This window comes from Semicossyphus pulcher, unplaced genomic scaffold (genome assembly GCF_022749685.1).
Source record: "Semicossyphus pulcher isolate SPU_LCO1_2020_fin unplaced genomic scaffold, fSemPul1.0.p SCAF_6, whole genome shotgun sequence".
Taxonomy (NCBI): Eukaryota; Metazoa; Chordata; class Actinopteri; order Labriformes; family Labridae; genus Semicossyphus; species Semicossyphus pulcher.
The window spans coordinates 14,854,552-14,877,386 of NW_027211737.1; the positions used below are offsets into that span (position 1 = coordinate 14,854,552).

Genomic DNA, 22,835 nt, shown 5'->3' on the forward strand with positions numbered 1-22,835 from the left:
TACTGAGCCTGTTTATCTGCACCATGTACTGAACAAGCCTCAAGGAAGAGCTTTTTTTAAAACATAATCAATTATTTTGTCAATTACTGTGGTCACTAAATCTATGAACCTGGTTTTTATGACAAGAATTGTACTCTTTGGCCACTAGATGGCAGCAGTGTCTCTCTGAGTTGCATTTCTATCGTCACCTTGCTTAGCCTGCTGCCACCGCAGCCCGGCCCTGATGAGCAGACAGAAAAAGGCTTGAATGTCTTTTACACTCCTACAAAGTGGTGCTTATTAGATATTGATACAAGTGTCATTATTGAAAAAATAAATTTAGAACTTACAATTAATTTATCCTCTATTACTTGAATGCAGCCTCTTTTTAGTCTAAAAACAGACGCAAAATATCTTCTACCATTTTTATGGAGCTTTAATTTGGCTCTTTATGAACATGAAGAATTTCCCCCCAAAAAATTTGAAACAAAGACAGAAAGAGATAATGTACGGGAGAACATTAAAGAACAGTGCTTACTGTGGATTTGCAGCTTCAACTATTAAGCATGGGATGTGCTGGAGAAGACTTTGCGTAGCGGCCCGACTCTCTCATCATCAATACAAGAAATTAATGCAACTCTGGACAGAAATACATGTTTTGACATTGCATAAGCTTATCAAAACAATGCCACGGCGAATGCGTGCCGTAATCAAAGCTAAAGGAGTATAATCAAGGAAATATTAGAGTGTGTGACTTTCGGCCAGGCAGTCTGTGTATAAGCAATAAGTTGGCTGTATATCAGAGGCAATCAGAAGAAAAGAAAAGACAAACAAAAGCAAACAAACAAAAAAAACCACAGCCTTGTTGATTCAATACCTCAACAAAATCAGGCCATAAGGGCCTCACATATTTGACCCACTTGGTCCACATGTTTCTGGAGGCGTAAAACAAATAATAATCTTTGCCATAACATAAATGTCACTCACTATATCAACCCACTCTTGTATTTTGGTGCGGGGGTCAGGAAGCAACCAGCGCCTTGTGATTGCTTTTTTACCAGCAGAGATCAAAATACCAAACAGATATTCATCAGATCGCCCTGCCTGAAAATCAGCACTTCCTGAAGATAATGTGAAAAATGGCAAGGGCAGACCAATGTTAAATATGCTCTCTAGTGAAACTCGATTTGATGGCGATTTGAGGGCACAGTAACATTCTGACTCGTTGCAAATTGAACCCTTGTGTGGCTCATGCTTTTTGTTTGTGTGTAACACCTCTGCTTCCTGGAGAGGGCAGCATTGTAGCCTTAAAGTAGAAGCTCATTCGCTCTAAGTGTGTATATTGGATGGATGCATGAATCTTCACAAGAGACAGTAGAGAGAGGGAAACAGGCACTGAGTATATAAGTGATGTGAAGTGCTGATTGTTTCTATATAAACACATCTTTACTGTGAAATAACAGTTTTGCTAAAGGAGCTCTTCTCTTTTGTTGTTTCTTCCCTCACCATGAAAAAGGTGCAGACTGCGGTAACATTTTGACCAAGCTATGAAATACATTATTCTGCCATGCTACACTGAAAGCATGTCGGCTCTATTCAACTTACTTTATACAACAGTTAGTTCCGACCAAGTAATCTGATTGGACAAGAGGCATTCCATGAGTGGCGATATAGAGAACAACATCACTGGGACTTTTCACTGTGTATCACTCCGCCTCAGCCAGGTGTTCAGAATACTGTTAATTAACATTACAGCAGACCTAGTATGTCCATATTAATCAAGCTGGTACCTCTGAATCACACAGCAGACTCTTATTTCACTGGTTGATGATGAATTTAAACAAACAGATAAATGTACATGATAAAAACAGCTGATCTGTGGTAACCTGTAAACACAGAGTGCAGGAGAATGTTTGGGTTGCTTGGCAACAAAAGTTCAGTTTCAGTTAAGCTGTGGAACTAGTTAAGTTGTTGAAACAAAAAATAATCTGTTGTTGATTGTGACTTTTTACTACTATTTGCCGCTTGTGTAACTGTTGTATAAAAACAATATCACACATGAGGTTGTGATGTTTTACTGCATATCATCACGGCTGTCATTGTCTCTGGCTTATCTAACTATGATCAGCCGTGATGATATTCAGTACAACATCACTTCCTCTCATGTGATATTGCTTAAGTAGCATCAAATGGACCACATACTGTCACATGTGTAGCTCCAAAAACCATCCTTGATATCTATCCGTGGTTAAACAGCTGATGTAGCCTAGATTGACAGTGCACGGCCTTGTCGCTGCTGTGCATATTCATGTTTTTATTTGAGGTAAACATGCTTGAAATGATTCGCTGGGAGGAGCTGCATGTTTTGCGAGAGAGCATGCGTCAACTCGTGTGTCATTTTGTGTACGTTTCTGCATGTGACCGCATTTGCATGTGCGTATACAGGAAATTAGCATATGACATCCGTCTTGCTCTTTCCTTCAGGTCTGCCTCCTTTCTTCCGTGCCATAAAAGCACATGTACGTAATTTACTCTGAAGCATCTGCAGCCAATGGAGTGGATGTAGTATTATCACTCCATCCGTGCAATAAGCAATTCATTCTTCTTGAACAAAAGGGAAGCATCCTCCGACTGATGTCACTCTCGCGTTACTTACGTCCGCGGCCAGCTGCACTATTGATGACATGGAAATATTCCCACTGCTTTCAAGATGAGAGGGCTGGAATAATCTGAGCGCCGCTGTCTCTGATTTTCTGGCTACACATGTTGTGTCTTTGTTGCTCTTGAAGTTTGTACATCTTGGAGCCACAGCAGGGACGCAGCTGTGTTTTGTCCTACTTTTAAACACTGTTTGCTGATTTAGTGCTGCAACAGAGAGAAGTGCATAAAAAACAATTGTCTGTAGTGCTTATTGTGTTGGTTTGTGCATGCACGTGCACCAGGCTGATATGGAGCATGCACACATTAAACATATTTGTCACTTTTTCTCCTTTTCACTTGATGAAGTAGCTACTTGATTCATGTATTATTCCCATTGTCATTCTGCGTCATACTCCAAGCTACAGACATAACACACGACACATATAAAGTGCACACAAAGGTGGAGTCTTCCTCGAGTTTACTCGTCCTTGAGTGATTTACATGCCAGACAGCTGACAAACCTGTCTGCCTGGCAGAATGCTAATGTTAGCTCCTTGAAAACACCATCTGAGCTCCACACGAAAACCTATTTTATAGATAGTGATGCACTAGTGATTCCACTGCTGTTGTTTTTATAGGACAATAAACACATTAAAAATTATCTAATAAGGCACTGTGTAATGAAAGGTCTATGAAGTGTGTAATAAAATAGGTTCAGTGGGTTCACATTACCCATAACTGCATGCAGTATATAGGCTTCAGGCTGCTGTGGAAAATATACATTGGATACTGTGTGTGTTACTGAGATCCTTGTCTGTTTTTAAAGGGGCCATATCTTCTAAATGGATATTCTCATATTTGAGTTTCACATTTGTAGGTGTTTATGGTTCACAGTGAAAAAGTGAAAACAGCATAATTACATGTTTAAAAAGGTCGCCTCTAAAATGGGCCTATGTAGAACCTTGCTTTGGCTGAAATCGACCAATCGTCATTCACCTCAGGCTGCCTTCTTGCTCTAGCTTGTAGTCAAGTTGTTGTCAAGATTTCAACTTACCATTCTGTTACCTCTCTGGCTTGTGCATATAAGGCCAAATAACCGATCCTAGAGCAGCCATGTTTTCTACAACTTTTGGGTGACAGTGCAGTGCGGCCTCCCCCAAGTGGGATCGCACGCTATGCGATCACCCCGAATACTGTCAGCCAATCGTGGCCAAGGTCTGACCTTTTAACGGCAAAAAGGCTTGTTCGTTTCAGGAGGAAGGAGAGGCTCCGATAATGTATTAAATTAAAATATGTATTCAGTTTTTAAAACGAAACAAACTTTGCCAACGTGATTCATTAGAATAATAGAAAATTAATTGCATATCTAAAATATGTCCCCTTTAAGGCTGCTTTTCTGCATAATAGTGGCTTTAAAAAGGATGTTAAGAGTGCTTTTGTGGTTGAAATATTAAAATGTATTAGCCAATTTGAAAAAAGTGCTTCTCAACTTCGCAGTTAAGCAGGTTAGTTCATGAACAAGTCAGTTTATTTATCTTTAGACCATGGATTAATAATGAGATATTGTGTTGTTATATTAAAACATCTTACGAGGAAGGATAACATTTATTCTGTCCTTATTTCCTCTCACATTTTATCATCACTTTTAATAATGTTACAAAGACGTCGTTGTACTCTCTCATGATCATTGGCATACTTCAGCTGTTGGTTTTAGGTTACTGTGGCAGCCGGGTGATTGACACCCGAGACGATTGTTAGAATCGCTTGGAGATACAAGTCCCGCCCTTCAAGGAATTACTACTACCATAACAACCCCTCCCACTCCAGACATACCCAAGCTGCAGCTCGGGGAAACAGAGCAACAGAGCGAGAGGGAGAGAGAATAGGTCGTGTAACTTAAAGACAGGGACACTGTAGTGGAAAGGCAGCTAGAGAGAGAGAAAGAGAAAGAGAGAGAGAGAGGTGAGGACGGAGAGGAAGAGGAGATCTTATTTCCACCAGTCAGGGGGAAAAAAAGAGAGAGAAGAGGGGACTTAAAAGAGAGAAGCAGAGTGAGAAGGAGCAACAGAGCGAGCACATGGCTGGATTAGGAAAGAGGAAGATCTCCGGCTGATCTGGCATGAAAGATAAGTGCAAGTGAGAGAGAAAGAGAGAGAGACAGGGAGGGAGAGCAGACTAGAGAAACAACTCCTGTCAAACGATTGGAGCTCGAGGAGCAGCAGCAGCAGTGTGGAATAATCTTGGACGGAGGGTTTGCTCTGACTGGACTCAGGTTGGATCTAACCACCTTTCTGAATCCAACGCTGAGGGAAGGAAGTTACCGCTGGATCCCTTAAGTCCACTGAGGACTGTGGAGGTCTGCTCAGAGGGCTCCAGGTGGAACAGAAGGAGCGCGTGTGTCTGTGTGTGCGTATGTGGTTTGCAGATGTGATGTGTGTGGATGTGGAGGGAAAAGTCAGACCATGAGTATCATACTGAAGCCGCGGTCGCGCTCCACCAGCTCGCTGAAGAACACGGAGGGAATATGGTAAATAAATACGACGAGTAACTTTGTTCGACTGGAAACATTTCTACGTTAATCCTGTTGTGTGTGTGTTTTAGTCTATTGTTCTCCATCCGCTGTGTGAAATACCTTTCCTCTGCCTCACCAGCTTACTCCAAAATACTTCCTTTTCATGTTAAACTGTCACGTCTCTTCTTCTTCTGCCTCGTCCTTCGCTTGCCATACAAACCTCCTGTATCCTGTAGATATGTCAGTTTGTGCGTCTGTCCCTGCGAGGCATGACATGTTCCTGTGGTCAGATTAGATCAGGTCTGTCCACTCTGTTCTGTACTCCAGTGCGTTTTGTACTTTATCAGACTAACTCACAACAGCATGACACTCATGTATGTGTAATGACCCTCGGTGTGCTTTTTATTAGAACTCACAGCTTATTCACAAGGTTGTATAAGAGCCAAGGCATCATTCATTGAGGAATGTGTTGTGTCAATCCACACGTCCTCCTGTGTGCACATGGCTCCAGATGAATGCAGGATGTAGAGTGCAATGCCAGGGGCAACAAACAGCCCTGCCCTCCCCCCCTCTCGCCTCCTTCCCTCTCCTGTCTCGACTTGTCCTTGCCTGTCAGCGCACATTTCCACCTCAAAAACTGCCCTGTAGCTTTAACATTAGAAGTTAATATTCGCAGGTTTTTCCATTGTGTTAGTCTGAGCTGTAAATGGCTCACAACAACGCTGGAAGAACACACAGCGCGCGTGGCGGGCTGGCGCTTGGGTGGACGGTTGCCCGGCAGCGTGTGTCTGATCCCTGTCGGACCTCCCTGCAGGGTTCACAATGTTCTCACATTGTCACTTTATTAATCTGCTCCCCAGCAGGAAGTGACGCTTGTGTGAAATGAAGACATATTAATTAGGTCTTTGAGGGCCATAGGAGATCACAGATGTGGTCGTGTGGTTTAAACACACATAATATCAGTGTTAGATCTGACGGCAGAGTGTAGCTACTTGGCATGTTAGAAGAAGCGGAGAATCTGGCAGTGTTTGCTCTGTATGAGCCATCTTCTTGAATGGCTACCAAAAGCAGTACTCAGCTGGACAAAGCATACCGCCTCCTCCATCTGTCCTGCCCTCCTCTCTTCTGTTATTTTCTGTTTTATCAAAGCTTCTTTCACTAACTCTCATCACTGGTTTGTCATCTTATACTCACTGAAGATTTACAGTTACCTTAAAACACATGAGTTGTAGGCAGCAATTCAGCTGTTTGTGTTAAGGTGTGTTTGTGCAATGAATGCATGCAGACTAGGTGAGTGTTATCTCCTTAAGTCTGTTAATTCTCCAGATAAACACTAGGGTTAAGAACCTGCGTGAGTGTGTCTCTCAGCTTCACGTTTCTCTGTATGTCTTTGTGTGCTTGCATTAGTGCTTATGTGCTTGCGTATTTAGGTGTGTCTACATGTGCATATTTAAAGCAGTGACGTGCCCCTTTAGCCTGAACAAACTGAAACAGACCCCACTCCTCCCAGCCTTGTAAATGCAGGTGTGTGTGCACAGACACTTGAGCATCCATCTGGGTATAAGGTTGAGTTTAGTACGAGGATTTGGGGCTAATCAGATGTTTATTGAATCCTGTGAGGGATGCACGATATTGGATTTTTTGCTGATATCCGATATGCCATATTTTCCAACCCTTTTTGCCGATTGCCGATTTTGATACCGATATATCAGGCACATGTTTTTCCCACCTAAGTGCAGAGAACATCAAGTCTCCCCTGTAGTGGAATTTATATCAGGCCTACTCTTAAAGTAGTGGCCAACTCGCAGATGCAGAAATAACATAAGACAATTCACAATATAAGAAAAGTACTTAAACTTTGGTTTTCCACAAAATGCCATATTTATTTGTTTGTAACATTTTCTTTCAAATAAAACTGTAATATTCAAACAACTTTAACAGGTTTGGATGATGACAATGAGACAATCCTGACTATAGCTACAACTAGGGCAACTTTTACCTAATGCACAGAACAAATGTATAAAATGAAATCAACCTTGCTGTCCGTTTCGGAAACTTTGAACAAACTGCCACACCGCAGACATCTTGCACCCTTCTTCAATGATTGACGGAAGAGGTGAGGTGCAGGCAGTGGGCGGGCACACTCGAGTTAATGTCATAGCATTACATCAAGCTTTTTTAGGGAATCAAGCATTTAGGTATAATTACGGCGTTGTTTTATCTGCGGAAAATATCGACCGATATGTCATTTCCAAGCCATAATCTGCAGATACCGATAATGTGCCGATAATATCGTGCATCCCTAAATCCTGTTAAGTCCAGATATATTCTTCCCCCACTTAAAAAACCAGTGATGTTTGGAGATTAAGCGCGGAGAAGTGGGTGAAGTGTGATTTTAAACGCAAGTGTTTGCATCTGGCCTTCGTCAGTCCACTGTCGGGCATCTAAGGCAGGCTGTAAATGTTGAAGGTTATCTTGCCTCTCATAAGGCCTGACAACGTGCAAGTTATCTAACATTTGACCTTTAACAATCCAGACCTGAGATGATGAATAGGAATGAAAATAGGTTCATAGTTAAACGGACCTCCATGTCTATAGGAGCAGCTCTGCTTTGAATCGTTATGACCAGAGATGACGCTGCATTGCCACGGTGACCTCTTAGTTTCCTGAATGCCATTGTGACGGTGGACACTAAAGCATTGTCACAACTGAGGTGAAGGATTCACTTTGCTTATTGTTGACATTGCAAGATAAACAAGAAGGAGAGAGGGCGTGCAAACGTTTTAACAGACTATAACTTTAATGCAAACAGGAAGTGCCGCTTTCTGTACAGAGATACATCCTGTTTGTTAATTACAAGCTGCAATTGAATATAGAATTACGGAACTATCATCTATAAAATTAATTAGCCAATGTGACATAACTCTTATATATTTGTTTAAAACATGTTTCACTGTGTTGGGTGTGGATTTAGTTCAGTGCCTGTGTGTGTTTGTATGACTGCTTCAGCTAATGTGTGATCGTGTTACTAAGAAGAGGTGTGTGTGTGTGTGTCTTGTTTATCAGTGAGTGGTCAAACTCTTAACTGCCTGGCCTGACTGCCCTGTAGGCGCTGGCCTCTCAATTTTTCTCTCGGTAAAGTGTTGTTGGGACATGTTTGGACGTTTTATCTCTCCATACAAGATGACAGTGCTGAGAGTAAGAGGTTTATGAGCACTAACATGTTGTCTCTTGGAGCTATTTTTTGGCCTGGATGTTGAAGAGAGTGTTCAGCAGTGGAGTAGTATTTACTTTCAGTCCTTTTACGGGCTTTCTAAAATAATTTTACTCACTCTCAGCCAGACACTGTTCTCCAACTGGAGCGCTGGTCGTTATAAATAGTGTCTCTTAGGGCTGGGCAATATGACAATATGTGTCATTAAAACAATATGAAAATGTCTATCATATGTGTTTTTCCATATCTTCTCTATCGTGATGTCACAAAACCAGCAGCTGAACTGCTTTATGGCAACTTTTACGTCGTCTTCACAATGCTTTACGTTCTAATCCTTGCGAGTGGGAGTGAATCTGGAGCGAACCATAGAGGGATGTGCGCTGTTTATTAACATGGACATTAACATGCAGAAAAGGACTGAAAACAGAAACTCAGTACTTTTTATTTGTAAAGTATTTAATTCACTCAGGATTATCCAAAATTAGGCTTTACCATGTGGTTATTTCATATAGACTAATTATTTGTTAAATTTCCAGAAAACATAATTAATTGTGATATATATCGTTATCGAGATATGAAAAATATAGGATTTTGGCCATATCGCTGTCTCTATAACATCATGCTGATTTTACAGTTGTTCTGGTATTGTTGCAGCTTAGATGATGCTTTCCCTTGATTTTACAATTAGATTACAAAACCTATGAAGGAACCGATGTCTGGTTCTGGAGATGATTTAACACTTTTTGGAACATGTAGTATCTGAATTTCATTACTAAACCCAAGTGGTCATTTTGATGTCGTCACAAATGTTACAAAACATTGTCTTTTTTTTTAAACTTGTTAATTAATGCGTCGGATTTTGTAATATTAGCATAATAACCTATAACAGGTATGATTCCGATCTGAATCTGAATCAGACAATAGATCAGAACGCTCTGTGCTCCTTAAATACCTCTTTAATCTCTGTTTCTACTGGAATTATCCCTCCTGAAATTGAACATTTACTTCTTCTTAATGAGGGTGGGGATTAAAATGATTTTAATAACTATCAGTCAATCTCCAAACTGTCATGTCTAGCTTCAGTCCTGTAGTCATTAGTTATTACCAGCTATCAAGAAATCATGTATACACCAGTTTGGTTTCAGATCTAAGCATAGTAATTTCAGTGCTATTACTTTGGTTGTAAATGTAGCGTATCTGCTGTCAACAAACTTTCGTGCTGCCCTCTTTGTCAATTATTCCAAAAAATCTAACACTGCTAATCATGCTAAGCCCCTGCAGAATCTATTTGATGTGGGTTTCGATTAAATTGTTTCTGGGCTACCTGCGTCATAGACAGTAATGTGCAATATTAGGAAATGCCTGTTTTGTGTTGTAACCACTGTGAAACCAGGGGGTGTTCTACAGGGTTCAATGCTGGGTCCTGTTGTGTTCCCAATTTAAATTAGCAACATTACATCCTCACTGACAAACTTGAATACCCATCTGTTTACTGATGACACAGTTCTGCTAATACTTCACAGTTGACCTCTAAAATGTAGCAAGTAGACACACAAAGAACACATTTTAAATGTTCTGTCGTGTCTCTGACAGGACTCATCCTTCTCTTAGTACATCGACAATCAGAGAGGGTCAAGCTACCTAAATATGAATGCTAATACTCTACTTCTCTCTATTAACAGTTGTTATATTATAAATGTTTAAAATGAGCAGGTGTATACACATTTAAACAGATGTGTTGTAACTCTGCAAGGATACCAAACAAACACAGCTTTTCCGTTGTGTGCAGTGTGTTTGACCTCTCTCGTCCATGCGTCACCTTTTGTTTCTATATTGTCTCCTCTGTCATGGGTTGCTGTTTTGTACTCAGAACATGGTCAAGGTTACCGCACACAAGCTTAGGATCACGTAGCGACACTCCCGCAGCACGCAGGGGAACACGCTCTCTTTCAATCCTCATAAATAGAGACACTTGAACGCACGCACACACACACATACACAACTTTGACATGTCTCTCCTTGTCCTTCCTCCACTGCCTGCTCCCCTCTCTGTCCTCACAGCTTTCTAAAATAAATCGAGTGTCGTCTTCCCTCTCTCTGCTTCAACACACACCTCTGTTTCGAACACTACTCCACTCTTTACAAGCACATCTGTGTCCTACTTTTACCAGAAGTTGTAGCACTTTTAAAGATATTTATCAGAAACATGTGTTGTTGCTTGTGCTTATTTGTGCTTGATTTATATGAGGCTTTTGTCACGTATTGTCCTGCATTGCTGGGCATTTTCTGTCCTTCCAATTGTGAATGATTGTCGTAAAACAGAGTGTCACCATCCTCACCTCAGCTGATCATTCATCAAAGACACTTCTGCCCTGATCTCGGTCCCTAGTGCATCTCCTCACAGCGCTGTCGCGTCAACTCCTGTGGTGTTTATAATTGCCAGAGTGTCCCAGGGCTGAAAATGAATGAGTCATTGATCTATGCCGTTTAATGTCTGTGTTTGTGTATTTGTCTCAAGGAGAGAGAGAGAGGAGGAGAGAGAAAGGATTGAGACAGGAGTGATGAAGAGCCAAAGACACAGGGAGGATAAAAGAGCTGTTAAATGTCCACAGGAACATATTTCACCCGGCAGCATCAGTAGAAATTCACAACAGCAATCCTCATCCATCTCAGTGACCTTAAAGCACTGAACAGTTCTTGTGTTTTAAACTATCACTGCACTGTCCCAGTGCAGCTCACAGATTCTCTATCAACAAACAGTCCCTCCTTTTTTCTAAAACCAAGCATGAAACTCTACTCCTGTGAGAAACTCTGTCCCTACAGGACGTCCTTTTGTCTTCTCACTTAGCTGTGGGCTATTGTAGCTACATTACTTAGCACAGTATTCAGGGTTATGAAATACGTTTAAGTTGTCTGTCATGTTTTGATTTTCCAAGAAACTTTTATTGGATATCAGAGAAATATTTGGCTTCTATTACAAGTAGAATAAACCAACCCATCAATCCCTTCAGCATGTTATTGTCTGTCTAATCTCTGTTAACAGATTCTACATAAAAATGTAGAACCAGATTTTAAACAGAAAGTGTTCTGGTTTCTGTTCGGTGTTCGCTTGTAGTCCGAGTGGTTTTGACCAATCACGTATCAGCAGGCTGCGGCGTATTCGTCTGTGTTACGATAACGATGATTTAGCTTCTTATTAATCTCTAAAAACAGACATCAACTAACAATGTGTTCTAGATCTAAAATTCAACTTGAGATAAATTCCCTTGACGCTGTGTAATGAAAGCCGTTGATCATCCGACCTCCTTTCAACAAACATTTTAAAGCATTTTAAATGACCTGACAAAGCTTGCATTTTTACTTTATACAAATCTGCATCATGATGTTGTAATTTCAGCAAACTTAAGACCCGTTAGTTAAAGTAAATCACAAGAAAATCTTCTTATTCAGGTTCATACCGCAGTAGTTAGCCAGCCTCTGTGTTACTTCCTGTTCACAGTAAAACTGAGACTCACTAGAAACAGATGAACGGGCGCTCCTCCGGGGGATTTAATGAACCAGGAAATGACAGCGTTTACTTTGCTAACATATATGGGGAGGTAAAATTCACTTCACTTTTGAACTCACAGTTGCTGCTCAAGTTGCTAACTGGACTGTAAACAATGCAGCTCACAGAAAAGGAAGTCTTGGCTGAAAGTCCTTATCGCTTAAAAGCTTGCTAAACCGGACACGCCAGACATGCTCATCGTTGCTCCCAGAGGCTACATCGTTATCAGACTGTAGCCGATGGGTTCTGAGATTGTAGTATGCCAAATCTACAAAATGTTTGTTGCACAGAATATGCAAAATAAAGGAGCACCTTTAAACACTGGATATCTGTTATTTTCTGGTATAAAAATAGTCCTACGCAGGTCAGTGTTTTGAACCCAGACACGCATATGTCCCACAAGGTTTTTTAATCTATACAGAAAACAACACCTCATGTCCTCTAACCCTCTATGCAGGGCTTGAAATCATCAGGGGCCAAGCTGCCAATTACAGGCGAAAATTAATTGTGATGAGTCTCATTATCAGGTTAATGGTGTAGTGGAAGCCGGGGCGTAGGATGGGAGGGAACTAAGTACATAGGGCCCTCGTGTGAGAAGGGCCCACGGAGATACAAGAATGAATAGGGGTGGATGTAAAAGGGGCCCATGCCTCTTCACAGGGCCCAGACGGCTTTAAAGTTAGATACATATATCTAATAGCTGTGTGTATAATTCCTTGGATTAGACTCTTGTCTATGTAATGACCCTTAGTGGATTATTGATATCTGAGGAAGATGTGTGCAGCTTTGGGGCAGATTTATCTGTGTTGGCGTTAGTTCATAGCTGCCCAAAGTGAAGCATTTTATTCATTCTTCTTCTTCCTGGACGCTTAAATCTCTCTTCTAAATCACTTTCTTTTTGGCTAACTGTAATGTCTTCTTCTGTGTCACTGCTTTTAAGTAACCCTGGATTCCCATCCCTTCAAACCCCCCCCATGTGAGTTGCAGTCATCCTTTTTGTTGACTCTCACAACATAGTCATCGAGGCGTTTTTTTCCCCCTCTTTTTTTCTAACTCATGCATCAAAGCCTGCTGCTTTGTGTCAGAGCAGACATTCCCACTGTGATGTCAAACTGTTGCAATACCTCAGCGAACTAGTTGTGTAAAACCTTTCCGTCATTCCCAAGAGGGCGTATCTGGGAGTCAAACTGTGTACACACTCAGACGCACACACGCTGTGAGGGGAGTTACGTGTCACAGGTTTGGCTGAGATCTGTGTCTGCTGTGACGTCAGAGTAAGTGTGATAATGAATCAGACGTTAAAACATATGCTGGGTGTCAGCTCTTTTACTCCCTCTGTATCTGTTATCTCTGTCTCTGTCTTGTTCACAAACTTGAGACACACACTTATCACGCTTACAGAACAGCTGGAGAACGGACTGCCCATGCTTTTGATGGCGCTGTATGCGTCACTTATGTCAGTCTGTGGTTTCACACATGCAGCACATAAATAACAGCTGGATTGCTTGATGTGTCTATAAAAAAATGATTGTTTAGACTGGCATGTCTATGATGTAAAATGGTATTGTGCGGAAGATAAGAATCAAGCAACTGCATGAATAAGTTTCTGTAGTGTCTGTGTGCGTGTGAGCTCAATGGAGATGGGGAGGAGGACAACAAGTTTGCCCTTTCCTCAGTCATCAGGCAGACGTCCAAGCTATCCCCTTCCACAACCAAACCTCACACCCACTTAGCTGCCGCTCCTCACAGAGATCACACAGAGATAGGGCAGCTTTTAGCCATTTAGTTGTTGTGGGAAATATGCCTGGCATGTCCTGTGTGCCTTTGCGGGCTGTGCCAAACACAAACACAGAGATAAGCTTTTTTTTTCAGCTGTAAGAACAATAATGACTTCCTTCCTTTCTCAAAAACTGTTGAATAAAATCCCCTGTTTTCACAACTTTCTAAACACAAGAAGTAATAAAAACTTGCACATTTTATGTCAGTGAATCATCCAGAACAGTCATGATAGCGATGTCAGATATTCTTTATTGTGTAATGACCTGTTGGAGGTTTCAATTCAGCGCTGCAATGTGCTGTCTTTACTACGTACTCTCACTGTTCACACTGTTGTTGGGACATCCTCCTCCCTTGCATATGCAATCATAAACATATGGTTATGAAAGATAACATGCAAGCAGAAGCTAAATCATGGATTATAAATCCTTCTGCTCCATAGGTTTTTCTTGACAGATGGATCCTTTTTCTTTATGTTATACAGCATAAAAGACAACCACAGACTGTGAGGCAGGCACTGACTGCACATTAGGTCAGATGCCCAGCTAGCCTTCAACAGGACAAGGCCTAGGACAGGGAGTGGAGGGTCCCTATTTTTAAATGCATCTTAACAAAAAAGGTAAAGGATGATAATAAGAAAAATGTTTATACATATACAACAAATATACATACATGGTTTGTGTTCAAAATCAGGATATCAAGGGCTCTATGCAAACAAAATTCTCTATACATTTTCCTGTATAACTGCCATCAAGGCCTTTTGATAATAGCTGATGTAGTAAGGCTCAGAACACCTCTCATCCAAAAGAAGGAAAAGCTAATCCAATCAGGTGTTACAGTTCTTTTGAAGTTACAGAAGGATCCTTTTAACTTTTGATCAAGATCGTTTTTATGCTTTTATTCAAAAGGTTTCTTTTATCATTTAAACCAGTTGTTTATTTATCAGTCTTAAATAATTAGCATTAAATTTAGATATTTTTCCACATCTTAGCTCTTATGTTTAGTTTATTTGTTGTCTGTATCTCGCTGTGTATTATGTTATAATATAAGCTGCTCAATGTAAATGATAAAAGGGCTTTATAGCGCTTATCTAGACTTTTGTCCACTCATAGCGCTTTTACATTACATGTCACATTCACCCTTTCACACACATTCACACACTGATAGCAAAATCTACAATGCCAATCACCAATCATACACCTTCTGGAGCAATGTGGGGTTCAGTGCCTTAAGACATGTGGACTGTAGCAGTCAGGGATCGAACCTCCAATCTTCTGATTGAGAGACGACTCAACCACTGAGCAACAGCCGCCCCTAAAGTTCTCTTAATAAAGTTGTTTTGATTCACTAGATTGATTGATGTCTGTTAATAGTGAGGATGATGATAATGACAAAGGGGGATGTCATCCCTGTGCATGTCGCACTTCTGGGAATCCCCCCCTGACCTTAGCATCCGCACCAGATGGGATTATGGGATAGCTTGATAGCCTTAGTGATGAAGCAGATATCCCTGGCAACAGGCGTTAGTGATCACCTGGGCGAACAATCACATAGGGGACTAAGGCGCTCACCATGACATCCCAGCGGGAGATGGTGTCACTGGTTATGAAAAGACGTTTAACTATGAGTCAGTGGCTTTGTTAGAGCGGAGGTATTCCCTGCGGCCCGGTGGTTTAATGTAACTTATTTTTTATATCGCTGCATTGACTGTTCCTGCTCAACTATTATAATCATCCAATCATAAGACAGATAACGAGGCACAGGCTGATTTATAATACAAAGCTTATGCGCAAATATACGTCAGCAGGTGTGTGTGGAGTCTTTAATGGGGCCCACATGCTCGCACGCTAGACACGTCATGTACAGTGTTAGCCTGTCATGTCATGCACAGAATTTCACAGCTCATCACCCGAGAACATATGGAAATACACAGCCGAGCCTATGCTGCTGCGATGGGAAAAAAAGTAATGTGGGTTTAGTCAATTTGTGCGTCATCAGGACCGTGAACATGCTCTTAATATTTGCATGAAGCCTGTGATTTATTAAAACGTGGAGAGCTGAGTCACACCGTGCAGCCGTAGGTTCAATCTGTTACAGACAGCATGTGATAAGACAGTTCATTCATTACATCATGCACATGTGCTCTTTAAATATCACCAGAGAATGGTATAAATTCTGCAAGACATTTTTTAAGAGGCAAATAATCAACTTGTTCATTATACGATTCTAATCTGTGTGTCTCTTTCCCTCTGTTTTTCTCTATACGCAGCTTCGATGTGGACAATGGCACGTCATCAGGTCGCAGCCCCCTGGACCCGATGGCCAGCCCGGGCTCAGGCCTCATCCTGCAGGCCAATTTTGTGCACAGCCAACGGCGAGAGTCGTTCCTCTATCGCTCGGATAGTGACTACGACCTCTCGCCCAAGTCTATGTCCCGAAACTCCTCCATTGCCAGTGACATGTGAGTGCACCTCTTCTACTTGAACCTTTGTAAGATACACCCAGATGCTCCCTAAAATTTTGCGTGTGGCTGATCTTTTGTCCGAGTCTTTGAATCTGTGTCACGGCTGGATGTGTATTAGACCAGGTGTTAAAAGCTGCCACACTGCTCGCTCTGGCCCTGATGGGAAGTGTGCATGACCAGCAGCTGATTGTGCGGTGTCACATCTATTCTTAGACAGATCCAGTTGCATAAACAAGGCGGTCAGTGCCAAAGTATCAACAAGCACAGTTTACGTGACCCTGATATTTATGCCAAATTGTCAATTGTGGTTGTGCAACTCGAATGGACAATGGGATGGATTTATGAGCTGTTTACATTCTGCGATTGTGTAGTAATTTGTCTTTTATAACACATACTCCTTTTATTATAACTGTAGAAGAACACACTCGACACACACAGGCAGGTATCTTCTGGGTCAATGTATATGTTGATAGCACATTCCCTATTTCCCACACATTGGTGACGATCCAGTTACATGTAATATGCGCTACAGGAAATAAAAATATTGACTAAAAGCATAGCATTTCGATCCAAGCTGAAGGAAAGACAAATAGACAAAAGGATGAAAAATAATGTCCTGCAGTAACCTTAGACTTCCTCCTCACTGCTGCTCTTTGCTCTGGAGACTTATACCACTGATCCTTCTTTGACCTACACCCCCGATCCAGTTACCAAGACAAAAACCAGTATGACAAGTATTATTCAATCCCTTTCTTGTAATTCTTTAAAGAGGGGGTATTATGCTGTTTCACATTTTAAGACATATATATATATAATGTTGCAATGTTGGATGTCCAGACTAAACGTGGGGGACGTTTCAAATCTGTAGGTGAAAGTATGTTGGAGTAATCCCCAGGCTTCTTAGCTCAGTCTGCGGGCTGATGTGAACGCAGCTTGTTTTTACATGCTGCACTTTGTGACGTCTCAGAGAGCTGGCCAATCAGAAGAAAGTGGGCTTGTAGGGGCGGTGTTTCTTAAAGGGACAGAGCTGACTGAGTCGTCTCAGGCAGAGGCTGTATGAGGGCCTGCACAGAGCACCAGTGTGAGGAAAATTAGGAGTTTTTTTAACTGTAAATTATGCTAAGCTACTCCACAGGTATCACAGCGTGCAACATGAAGCTTGAATTAGCATAGTACCCCCCCTTTAATAACTTTTTTCTCCTGCTGATTTGATTGTACAAGGAATGGAAATAGTTCTCTTAAAAAAATCTTTATTACACAGCTTCACAATCAGTTAAACTTTTGAAACAATACATTTTGTGTTGCCAAATCTGTAGAAGAACTTAGTCAAGAAAGGTTTTTTAACAAGAAAAATCTCACAAAAAGCTCCTAAAGTTTTAGCAACTCATTCTCTGTCCTCCAATTTGTCATGAAAGATTCTCTCTGTCCCTCTTAGTGCATATAAAGGTCGTCATATTTACCCTAAATACCGTCTACGTGTCCTGCTATAGGAGCACATGACAAGCCTGCGTCTGTTTTGACTTACACTTCAGGCGTTGCACTTCACGTGACAGTGGGTGTGTTCATGACGTAGTTGTGGGTCTTGTAACGTTTGGCTGAGAGCTCTGTGACTTTGTTGATACTACTGTTGATAGACACTCGACCGTCATAGCATAGCTCACAGGTGAGCAGGATTGTGATTAGATCAAACTTTAGCTGGAACTGAATGAGTAATGCCGTCCACTCCTTTAACAATGAGGTGCCACTAAGCATGGCTCTTAAACTCCACCTGCTACAGGAGCCATGTGTGTAACTTTAGTGAAACATTGTCAGAAAATATGCTCAGCTGACTTCGCCCTGGTTTAATAAAAATAGATTCAAATGACATGCTTTTTTGGTATATAGTAGAGGGCAGAGAAGGGGAGGAAAGAGAGAGCAAGGACGTTAAAAAGAGGTGACAATGTGAGGAAAGAATGCTTGCTGGTTTTTTCCATGTCCCTGCTTTGATAATATCTTGGTAGATGCAGAAAAGGGCATTCATTAACCTGCCAAAAAGTCCAGCAGTAACCCCTCCTGTTCTGTCACTGAAGCCTATAACTGTTCCACATTACTCACTGTGGGTCAAGGCCTCAGCAGGTATCTGATGTGATGAGTGAACATGTCCCTTTGATTGAGTGCATCACACACGCTGAAAGGAATCTAATGTGATGACTGGCGCTCCTCCCTCCCCCACTGCCCTTTGACCTTTTTTGGAACATATACGCTCCTCTGCTGTCCAATGTCAGTATATACAGTATGTATATATGCTGTAGATCAGATCATTAAAGCCACTCTCTTTGTGTCTTTCAGTCATGGAGACGATATGATTGTAACGCCATTTGCACAGGTGAATGCTTATTTTTTATTTGTTTTGTTTTACATAATGTAGCTGGTTTATAATGTGATTTATTTAATCCTAATCTGTCGTTTTTCCTTCAGGTTCTTGCCAGTTTGAGAACCGTACGAAACAACTTTGGTGCATTAACTAATCTACAGCAAGACAGAGCATCCAACAAGTAAGTCTGTCATAGAGGTAGGACTGAGTGTAAACCTGCCAGTTTATTATCATGTTTAATCAGTCACTCTATGACTCATGCCATTCACATGCCGCTCCTACACACTGTGTCCAGTGCTCCTCAGTCTGGCCTTGTCCCCCCTCTGCTGGTCTTATTGAGAACTACAACAACAGTAACAGCAGCTAACTGTGCTTCAGTGAAGGGGAAGGCTGCTTCCTCACTGCTAAGAGTCATGCAGAGTTTAAAATGAAAATACTTGGAGTTAAACTGCTGATAGCTTTAGGAAGAAATGTCTTAATATGTTTGTTTCCTCATGACAGGAGATCACCCATGTGTAACCCACCCCCTATCACCAAGACCACCTTTACAGGTATGTAAACAGCAAGAGCAGCATGATGTCTATTGCCCTGGTGTGTGTGTGTTTATGTGTGTTTGTGTGGGCTTGATGTCAGGAGCAGATTTTTCCATAGAAAAAGAAAGTGTTATACCTATTGTTAGCATTACAGGTGACACTTTACTTGCATCCATCAAACAGCCTTTCTACACGGTAGGTAAACATTTAATAAGCGGTCCGCAGCACTAAGTACACAGTACGGTAGTTGTAAGCAGATATAGGAGTTTTATAATGACACTGTCAATAACAGCTGGTGTATAAACAGATGATAAATGACAATATAGTAGAAATAAGTCTTCAGAGGAGGTCACATACTGTAAATGAATAAACACTTTAAATGTACTTATATCCGCTTCTAACGCCATTAAAGTGTGTTACAAAGTTTGTCTTCAATGTTATTAAATTGCTTGTAAATGCATATTAAGGAGGGTTTAAGTGAAGTGATGCTACAAAAGAATTGGTACTTGCATTGTGTAACTTAAGTGGAGACTAATAAATAGAGTGAAGCTGACATAAAGGCCTTAGGTGTTTTGTCTCTTGTTGTTGTCCACATGGTGGAGATGAGGGGCTTAAACCTTCCGACATGCTGTGCAGGGAGCCAAAGAACAAAAACATGAGATCCAACATATTCAGATTACTGATATGGACGATATATTTTGCAGATATCTGGTTCACCGGAGTAAAAAAGTACAAATATTTGGCAAACCAACACCAAACATTCCCCTGTCAGTGGCTGTTTTATTGTTTTTAGTTTGGATCGTGGTGCCAAATGTTCAATTCAATTTAGGTACATGTTTAACGGTTGTGTACAGAAGTTTGGCTTTGGCTTAGTGTGAACAAATGCTGAGTTTCTGCTTTTATCGGGTGCTTTGTAAGCTGACATGTCGTCTGCCATCCTATGTGGACTGTTTGTGAGCCCGGCTTATTTGTAGAGGATGTTCTCTTGCTGACAGACTTTATTTGGCAGTTATTTTCTTGAATTAGTTTTGTCGTTTTTTTAAAATCAAAGGTTTACTTTTAAAGCTTAATTATGTTTATAGTATATACAGTATATAGGGGTCGTTTATGTCGTATTCAGTGGCATGAGGCTCACTGTCATTCTTAAACATAGACTAATCAGTACATCAGCAAGGCTCAGTCCAGCAGTTCTACCTGACTTTGATAGTCTGATGTGTTGAAACCACTAGACAGACCGTGTCTGCTGCACAACTGGTCTGACCTTCTTTAAGAGTCTCAGAGACAGACTTGGCTGGTTTGAATGGACTTATGTCTGAAAGTCATGTTGTTTTTTTAAGCAGTATCAATGCCTGCAAACGAGCTGGTGTTTGCCGAAGAGACCTTAGAACCTCTGCCAATGAAGAACTGTTTTGTTTAGGTAAATTATCCCTAAGCCATGAGCACAGACATATACAGCCATGTATACAGTGAAGGGGGGTTAAAACATTTATTTTATTGTTACTTCAAATATCAAATAATATAAATTACTCAAGCAAGTCTTCCACATATGCTTTGCTCCAAAGACTCAACTTTTTGATGCATAACCTGCTTATACATGAGGGACTGGTGACGTTGTTCTATATTTAGAACACAATCATACTGGTGCTCAGCCATTATGGGCCCTGCCATAAACTGGTGACAGCTGTGAGTCATGAGCGTTATTGTTTGAGAGTATTGACGACTTGTAATGCAAAGGCTTGCTGAGGCGGAGACTCAGTCATCTCGCAGATAAAGACAATAATGGAAGTATAATTAGCAGTAACTCAGTACATCAGTCGGGGGTGGGATGTGAGTGAGTTAAAGAAGGATTACATTTAGGATCCTTTGTTCTGCCTCTACTTTCTAATCTGTCCTTATCCTCCTGTCATCTTCTTCTATGTATGTCAATGTGTTTTTCTGTCATTAGTCATTGACTTACAAGGCAGATAAAGACGGATTTTTAGAACTATTGAGTGACATTTCACCTTTTATGTATGAGAACAATGCTGGTTAAAGAGAAAAGGCGAGCAGGGGAAGAAATCATTAGAGTTTATGTTAAAGAGGGGGTATTATGCTGTTTCACATTGTAAGACATATATATAATGTTGCAATGTTGGATGTCCAGACTAAACGTGGGTGAAGTTTCAGATCTGTAGGTTAAAGTATGTTGGAGTTATACCCAAGTTTCTCAGCTCAAGCTCAGTCTTTAGGCTGCTGTGAACGCCAGGTTTCACACTGTTTTTTCTACAACAGGCTTCTGAGAGCTGGCCAATCAGAAGAAAGCGGGCTTGTAGGGGCGGGGTTTGTTAAAGGGACAGAGCTTTTTCAGGCAAAGGCTGTATGAGTGCCTGCACAGAGCACCTGTGTGAGAAAAATGAGGAGTTTTTTTAACTGTAAATTATGCTAAGCTACTCCACAGGTGTCACAGCGTGCAACATGAGCTTGAATTAGCATAGTACCCCCCCCTTTAATGTGTGCAGACAATATTCTTTTCACTTCCCATAAGCAAAATCCAAAATGTTCCTAAAGTTAATTATAATATATTTGTAGCCACAGCTCTAAATTAAGTTGTTTTATTTATACAGCGCATTTAACAACAGCAGCAGTTGACCCTAAGTGCTTTACAGTTGATGCAGGCAGTTTGAGTGTGCGTCAGCAAAGGTCTACATGATTGAAGAAATAATACAATGAAAGCAAATATTGCATCTTGTGCTTTATATGGAAACAGTGTACGGCACTTAATACAGTATAGATACAGTATTTAGTTTAAATTGCCCAGGTCGCCTCAAAACTATTAAGGAGGATTTAAATAGATGACAGTTCTGTCTCTCTCCAGGCATTTGTGCTTATGCCTGATACAATCACTTAACATTTATGTAAATAATTTCCACCACATTAGTGCTTCCTAGAGCTTTAATAGTCTTAATAGCCTCTGGTCTTTCCTTGCATCCACATGTATTCTCCTCTCTCCCCTCCTCCTCCCCCTCTCTCATCTTCACACCCTCACAGTCCGACTTCGCTGTCGAGCTGTTCCGGTACATAGTTTGGCTGCAGCCCTGCGTCTGTGCAGCAGAGTGGCCTCTCCGAGCGCCGGTGTCTGATGTCGCACTAAGCATGAGAAGAATGTCATTGACGTCAGTGCAGTTGCTGTCAGAAAGAGTAGCACCCCAGCCACTGACACCACACCGGGGATAGAGACAGAGAGAGAGAGAGAGAGAGAGAGAGAGAGAGAAAGGGAGACTGAGAGAATGAAAGAGGAGAGAGACGGGAAGGAGACAAAAGAGGGGCGGAGGAAGGATGTTCAGTGATCAGCGGAGGAAACGAGGAGTGTGGGAGAGGAAGGGGAGTAATGGACAGTGAGGGGGAGACAATGAGGGAGGAGAAGGGGGGTGACAGAAATGATGGAGCTTATTCACTAAATAGTCCTGCATGGAAACAAAACTAATGTGCATGTTTCAAAGCATAGTGGATGCTATTATGTTAAGATCAATCACTCTAAATTGGGATAGACCTGTAAAATATTCAGCAACTAAAAAACTACAAATGCAACCCATCACTTTGAACGCTGCATCATTTACTTTCAAAATAAAATGTCCCAGAGTGAAAGATAAAGACAAAGCTGCATTTTTATCATTTAAACTTCAATAAAGACATCCAAGACTTTTGAATAGGGCATCGTGTCATCAAATGTGGTCCTTGTGTATTTTAATCTGCCATTGCTTCTCTGTCTGTGTAACTGAATCACAGCTGAACTGACCCCCCTCGCAGCTCACAGATCACATAGCATTAAAAGCCCTTG

The 22,835-nt window shown here is 41.3% G+C and overlaps 1 protein-coding gene across 2 annotated transcripts in view; it reads left to right on the top strand.

Moving 5' to 3' along the window:
- Positions 1-22,835, top strand: part of pde4d (phosphodiesterase 4D, cAMP-specific) — a 159,772-nt gene that overhangs the window by 117,223 nt on the left and 19,714 nt on the right. The window contains exons 1-5 of one of the 2 annotated variants that reach the window (XM_069682337.1): positions 4,304-5,146; positions 15,938-16,129; positions 18,461-18,497; positions 18,590-18,666; positions 18,987-19,036. In XM_069682337.1, the coding sequence (XP_069538438.1) occupies positions 5,082-5,146; positions 15,938-16,129; positions 18,461-18,497; positions 18,590-18,666; positions 18,987-19,036 (421 nt within the window). In that variant the 5' untranslated portion in view covers positions 4,304-5,081. Of the gene's footprint in view, positions 1-4,303; positions 5,147-15,937; positions 16,130-18,460; positions 18,498-18,589; positions 18,667-18,986; positions 19,037-22,835 lie in introns of those variants that run through there. The other variant, XM_069682336.1, reaches the window with a different exon arrangement.